This window comes from Sinocyclocheilus anshuiensis, unplaced genomic scaffold (assembly GCF_001515605.1).
Source record: "Sinocyclocheilus anshuiensis isolate Anshui unplaced genomic scaffold, SAMN03320099.WGS_v1.1 scaffold702, whole genome shotgun sequence".
Classification (NCBI taxonomy): Eukaryota; Metazoa; Chordata; class Actinopteri; order Cypriniformes; family Cyprinidae; genus Sinocyclocheilus; species Sinocyclocheilus anshuiensis.
The window spans coordinates 2,603,839-2,611,052 of record NW_015548184.1 but is presented as its reverse complement, the minus strand read 5'-3'; the positions used below and the strand labels follow the sequence as shown (position 1 = coordinate 2,611,052).

The 7,214-nt window shown below is 37.3% G+C and overlaps 1 protein-coding gene across 1 annotated transcript in view; it reads left to right on the top strand.

Moving 5' to 3' along the window:
- Positions 1–6,718, top strand: part of LOC107704843 (serine incorporator 1-like) — a 9,041-nt gene extending 2,323 nt beyond the window's left edge. The window contains exons 2-10 of the mRNA XM_016507866.1: positions 163–324; positions 406–593; positions 704–783; positions 2,971–3,108; positions 3,226–3,395; positions 3,898–3,988; positions 4,411–4,561; positions 5,794–6,003; positions 6,331–6,718. Coding sequence (XP_016363352.1) covers positions 163–324; positions 406–593; positions 704–783; positions 2,971–3,108; positions 3,226–3,395; positions 3,898–3,988; positions 4,411–4,561; positions 5,794–6,003; positions 6,331–6,469 — 1,329 coding nt within the window. The 3' untranslated portion in view covers positions 6,470–6,718. The remainder of the gene's footprint in view (positions 1–162; positions 325–405; positions 594–703; positions 784–2,970; positions 3,109–3,225; positions 3,396–3,897; positions 3,989–4,410; positions 4,562–5,793; positions 6,004–6,330) is intronic.
- The last annotated feature ends 496 nt before the right edge of the window (positions 6,719–7,214 follow it).

Here is a 7,214-nt window from a genome sequence, read left to right as displayed (position 1 = left end):
TATATATATAAAAGTCTTATGCCCCCAAATGATCTTTTTCAGTGCACTATATATTAAATTGTATAATGTTTTGCAGATTCTTTTGTGAACTATGGCAATTAAACAATACATGCTTGAACTGGTGATATAATTGCTCTTTCTCTTACTCCCTCCACATTACAGGCCTCGTGTTTGTGTGGCTCCGCTCCATGTCTCCTCTGTGGCTGTTGTCCTTCTTCCAATAACTCCACCGTCACCCGGCTGGTCTTCTCTTTCTTCCTCCTCCTGGGGACACTGGTGTCTGTAATCATGATCTTGCCTGGCATGGAGACGCAGCTCCGCAAGGTGGGCCCACATCAGTCTTTATCTGCCTCACTTGTGCTTTCAGTGCATTGTGTTAATTTTCTGTATTTAATGTCTCTTCAGATTCCTGGCTTTTGTCAAGGAGGTACCACAATACCAGGAATCGAGAACCATGTTAACTGCGACGTGATTGTAGGCTACAAATCAGTGTACCGCATGTGCTTTGCTATGGCATGCTTCTTTTTCCTGTTTTCCGCAATTATGATTCGTGTAAAGAGCAGCAAAGACCCTCGTGCCACTCTTCAGAATGGGTAACCCTGATTTATTATTTATGTACCGTTATATTATTATGCTATTGTTATTGTATCATTTACTAAATGAAATGAAATTTGCTTGATTTTATCATTGACTGTTTTGTCAGGTTCTGGTTCTTCAAGTTTCTGATACTTGTTGGCATCACCGTCGGAGCCTTTTTCATCCCGGATGGAACATTTCATGATGGTACATTTTAGGTTCAACTATTCCGTTAACAGCACATAATAGAACAATTTCCATTTTCATATATGCACGTTGGGAAATACATAAAAGCAATGACAACATGGCAATGATGTTAAGCTCTAAATGCAGCAATAGTCATGATAATGTTATTCTGGGAAGCCATTGTCATAATGCAGGGCTAAATTTCAAGGGATGCAGAAAACGCCTGGTCTCCTGCAGTGAAGAAGGCTATTATTTTTTAATGACTATTTTGAGTGTTATGAGATGCATGGGAAAAGACCGTATTGAAAGTGGAATCGGATGTTATTATTTTTTCATTGCATATTACATTAGCAGTGAGAACGCGTTGTTACTGTCTTGCCAGAATTCTCATGGTGTGGAATTAAAGATGCAGAACATTGTGTTCTGAGATCACGGGTATTAGTATGCTTCATTGTGAATTTAAGCATGAAAATACGGGCCCTTCAGAGATGCATGTTTTATTAAACCTAGTTATAAATGTAGTTTAAAGTGTTCACCCAAAAACTAAAATTCTGTCATCATTTGCTCCCCCTCATGTCTTTCCAAACCACTATGACTTTCCTTTTTCTGTGGAACACAAAAGAAGATATTTTGAGAAATGTCCCATTGTTGTTTTTTTCTGTCTGTACGGTAAAAGTCAGTTGTCACCAGAAGTGTTTGATTAACAACATTTTTTTTAAAGGGGTCATATGATGCGATTTCAAGTTCTGACTTTGCTATGACAATCTGGCGCTTCTGAATCAGCTACTGTTTTGTTATTAGTTTAAGTATTTGCTATTGACTGTTCAAATGCGGAGTTTTGCATCGTGTGTGTGTGTGTGTGTGTGAGGGAGAGAGAGACGGTCACATCACAGTGGAGTCAGCTGTCTTAACCGTGGCTTGTGTACTGCAAACACATACCAGCTTCATCACTGTGTCTGTCACGCGACTCCGTTCCCCTTTCGGGCTCTGTCTTTACATTTATTTTGAAAGCTGAAGCTCGCGCTTATGGTAAGGGGCGTTACATTTCCGACGAGTGCTTGCGGTGTTCGGCCAATCACAATGCACTGGGTCAGCTGGCCAATCAGAGCAGGCTGCGCTTGTCGGAAGGAGGGACTTTGTAGAAAACGAAGCGTTTGAGAGAGGCGGGGCATAGAGGACCTACAATAATGTACAGTATTTGAAAAATAATGTGTTTTTTGAACATTAAAGCATGTCAACATATTCTGTTACACCAAATACACAAAATAATGATCTTTAAAAAAGCATCATATGACCCCTTTAAATATCTTTGTTTGTGATTTAATGAAAAAAAAAATAAAGTCATAAAAGTTTGGAACGACGTGAGGGGGTGTAAATGATAACAGCATTTTCATTTTTGGCTGAACTATCCCGTTAAGATGTGTACTTTTTTTTTTTTCCTGCGTTCAGATTTTATTACGATTCCTGAATACAATATATTATACTGATATACACTCCTTTGAAAGGCTTCAACACTTAATGTCTCTGTTGGCAATTGATGGTGTACTACAAATTGAAGACATGAAATGACATTTAAAATGCGTTTAACATCTGTTAAATGATTTTTTATGACATTTTGATGAAAGAAAAAATAATAATCACACATATAATACCATTCAAAAGTGTGGTTTTTTTAAAGAAAATATAGTTTTAATTGATCAATGTTTACAAAAGATTTCTATTTTAAATAAATGCTGTTATTTTGACCTGAAATAAAGTACCATGGTTTTCACAAAATAGTAAGCAGTACAACTATTTTCAACATTGATAATAAAAAGAAATGGTTATTGAGCACCAAGTCAGCATATTAGAATGATATCTGAAGGATCATGTGAGACTGAAGACTGGAGTAATGGCTGCTGAAAATTCAGTTTTGTCATCACAGGAATAATTACATTTTAAAACATTAAAATAGAAACCAGTTATTTTAAAAAGTAATATTTCACAGTATTACTATTTTTACTGTACTCTTAATCAAATAAATGCAGCCATGGTGAGCATAAGAGATTTCTTTAAAAAACATAAATCTTACCCCAAACATTTGAAGATCATTGATGCTCATTTATTTAGATAGTAAAAAGGCTTGTTTTTGATTTTATGTTGTGGTTAAGCACATTTAACCAGTGTGCTACTGAAGCATAACTTCTCTTCTTTTTTTTTTAATCACAGTTTGGTTCTACTTTGGTATTGTGGGCTCCTTCATGTTCATCCTGATCCAGCTCATCCTCCTGATCGACTTTGCCCACTCCTGGAATGAGGTGTGGGTGAGGAATGCTGAGGAAGGCAACAGCAAGTGTTGGTTCTCAGGTACGTAGAGAGCAGATACACTGAAAGACACCCTGTTCATCACAATAGGTTTGCAAACAGGTGTGTCCAAATCCGCTCTTTTCAGAGAAAGAAACAGACTGTTTTCTATGCCCACAGGTCTGTTGTTCTTCACTGTCCTGCATTACGCACTGGCCTTTGCGGCAGTCGTGCTGTTGTATCTCTACTACACCAAACCTGACAACTGCGCCGAACACAAGTTCTTCATCAGCTCCAACCTTATTCTCTGCGTCATCATATCTGTGGTTTCTATTCTGCCAAAAGTGCAGGTAAAGGGGAAGTGCTAAAGCAGGTTGCAGTGCTTTTTATTCCCGTCTCATCTCTGCACCCAATTTCAAAACATTGATAAAAGGCCAAACAACTCCATATTAAGATATTAAGCAGCAATAAGACCTTGAACGTAAAGCAGCAAACGGGAAATGATAAAACTCCTTTAACTAGCTGTTCCAAATATCCGATTGCCTCAGCACACACATCCTGACATGAATGCTGATTTATAATAATGTGCATAAGAAAACAGCCTCTCCGTTGTACTGAAGGTCATCTACTGTTTACATTAGCCTCCAGCTTTTGTCCTAGTAAGGAAACTTCTTTGTTTCCTTCTTTGCATACAGAATATCAATGCTGGCCTGCCACAACAGATCAGCTTTCTTTACTGTGCCAGCCATTATAAAAATCTGCAGTTTATATTGGGTTATTTCTTACAAGGGTAGACAAAGTCTGATCTGTGCTTTATTAAATATATTTCTTTATTTTGGTATGTGTTTTCAGGATGCCTCACCTCAGTCTGGTCTGCTTCAGTCCTCTATTATAACTCTGTACACTATGTACGTCACCTGGTCAGCCATGACCAACAATCCTAGTAAGTTACACATTAAAAAAAATCTCAGAAAATATTTACGGTCTGTCTTTGGTCTCTCTTTTCATTTTATGAGCTTTCATTTTGTTCCTACTCAGGTTGATGCAATATTTGGTGAGTTTTGTGGTGCCATACAAACCAGATGCTCAACTTTTATAGTCTCCTGATGCTTGTTACTGAATAAAGCCAAATTGCATGCTAGAATCCAGATTATAAATGTAACTCACTATCCCCACATTCTGTTATTGTCTATTAAGTATACCTATTAGCAGCCTAGATTAGCTTAAAAAATGTAATTAGCTGACTATTAAGTGTGATCATAGTCTTTAGTAGTGAAGTATGTGATTAATTGGCGTAGTAGTTGTAATATATTATGTTTCTGTATGTTCACTTTTAAATCTTCATTTGTCTGGCTCCACACACAGATCGTGAATGTAACCCTAGTTTGCTCAGCCTGGTGTCCAATATCAGCACAACTGAGGCCATGCCTACAAGCTCCCCTGGGATGGTGCAGTGGTGGGATGCTCAAGGCATTGTGGGATTGGTTATCTTCCTCTTCTGCACCTTTTATGCCAGGTACATTAAGCAAAACAAACATTTTGAACATGAATTTTTCTTCTTTCATTGAGCTCTTGTTACTGTCAGTATTTGCTTTTAAAATGCATAAAGAAAATCTCATGTACATTTCTACATCAGCAGCTGTAGTTAACTGGTGTTTTCTATGCTGATTCATTGTACATTTCAATTCGACATTCACAAGCAGCTGCACATAGGCATGGGTTGATTGATTGATTAGTGGTGTCAGATATTGACACCTGTAGGCAAGGTCCAAAATGAATATTTGCCAAGCAGCAACTGTGAGTTCAAATTGGCCTTGGCAAGTAAGAGTCGCTAGTTAAAAGGTAACTTTACCATGTTCAGTGTCATTAAATGTGTTATTTTATTAGTTATAGAAACTGTGCTTCTTAAATATTGTGCTTCCTAAAATTTTTAACATTTGTATTCAGTTTGCGTCAGCATTTCTTTAGATTGTCCAAAATCCAAAAGCTTTTAATAAAATAAAAGTTCAAAAGTTTTTGCAGGTTAAAATTTTCTCTCAAATCAGATTTTTATTCCTTTTCATTCAGACTTTTGAATGGTACTAATATATACACCTTTTCAAAAGTTTGGGGTTGGTAAGTTTTTTTGTTTTTTTTTCTATAAAAAAAAAAAAAGAGTCTATAAAGTTCAAAAAAGCTGTATCTATTTGATCAAAAACACAATAAAAACAGTATTATTGTGAGATATCGTAACAATGTAAAATAACCTTTTTCTTTATATATATTTTAAAATGTCATTTATTTCTTTGATGGTGAAGCTGAATTTCAGCAGGCATTACTCCGGTCTTCAGTGTCACATGATCCTTCAGAAATTATTCTAATATGCAAATTTTATGCTTAAGACATGTTTATTACTGTTCATGTTGAAAACAGTTGTGCTGCTTAATATTTTTTTGGAAACCAATCATGGACTTTTTTTTGAGGTTCTTCGATGGATATAGTTTAATAGAACAGCAATACTGTGTTTGAAATTTTTTTCTTTACTGTCTGTTTTGATCAATTTAATGTGTCTTTCCTAAATAAAAGTATTAACCTTTGACATCCAAATTTCCTCAATTAATTTGCAATCCATTGGCAAGTGTGAGAAAATTATATATTTTGCCTATAAATTCTACCTCCAATCTAGCTCATCATCAATTAAATATGAATCTGAGAGAAGTAAACATCATTCTCATGCTAGTGTCCATGTGATGTTTTTTCTCTCTTCAGCATCCGTTCATCCAGTAATGCTCAGGTGAACAGGCTGATGCAGACAGAGGAAGGGAAGGGCACTGTGGGAGGGGAGGAGGTGGGCGAAGACGGACTGCGGCGTGTTGTGGATAATGAAGAGGACGGCGTCACATACAACTATTCCTTTTTCCACTTCCACCTCTTACTGGCCTCTCTCTACATCATGATGACACTCACTAACTGGTACAAGTAAGTGCTCATTCTTCCACTTTTTGATTTTGGATTGAACCACAAAGTTCACTTTTTTTTAAAGGTGAAGTTTTACATTTTAAAATGCTTTCACCTATCATAGTTTATAGGAATAATCCACAGAAAAATGAAAATAGTTATAATTTATGCACCATAATATTGTTCCAAACCTGTATGACATTCTTTCATTTTGATTTTTTTGAATTTTGAAGCATGTACTTGTCATTCTTTCATTCAGTCACAAAGAATACAACAGAACTGCACCATATACTAGCTGAGGTCTAAATATTGTTATGTTTTCTGCCTTTTCCTCACATCTGTCTTCAGACCTGATATAACCACTCAGGCCATGCAGAGCACTATGCCTGCAGTGTGGGTGAAGATCAGCTCCAGCTGGCTGGGTCTGGGGCTCTACCTGTGGACACTTGTGGCTCCTGTCATTTTCCTCAATCGAGACTTCAACTGAGCTTGAGTGGGTGAGAGACTCTCACCTATTCAACCTGGCCATGTTTGTGCTATGTTAGAAATATTACAATCTCCAAGACTGTAAGCAATTAGAATCTGAAACAGACTATTGGTGACTAGTCTCATAGGCCTAGTAGGTACACATATAAAAATGCATGGACAACAACAAAAGTATATGATGCCATGACAAGTATTTAAAAAATGACACTTAAAGGGTTAGTTCACCCAAAGATGAAAATTCTGTCATTAATTACTCACCCTCGTGTTGTTCGAAACTCGTAAGACCTTCGTTCATCTTCGGAACACAATTTAAGATATTTTTGATGAAATATGAGGGCTCTCTGACCCTCCTATAGACAGCAAGGTAACTACCACGTTCAAGGTCCAGAAAAGTACCAAGATGATCGACAAAGTAGTCCGTGTGACATCAGTGGTTCAGCTGTAAAGTTCCGAAGCTACGAGAATACTTTTTTGCACAAAGAAAACAAAAATAACAACTTTATTCCACATTTTCGTTTCTACTGCCTCACTTTGGACGCTCGTTCACAACAGTATCATGACGCAAGCGTGTGGCGGCGCTGACCCAGATCCGGCGTAATAACGTCATCACGCCGGATCTGGGTCAGCGCCGGCGCCGCCACACGCTCGTGTCATGATACTGTGCAGAAAGTCGCCATTCACCATTAGCACACCTGAAGCACATGTATTTTTTTAGAGTACTATAGCTGTGCATAAATGTCAGTTTG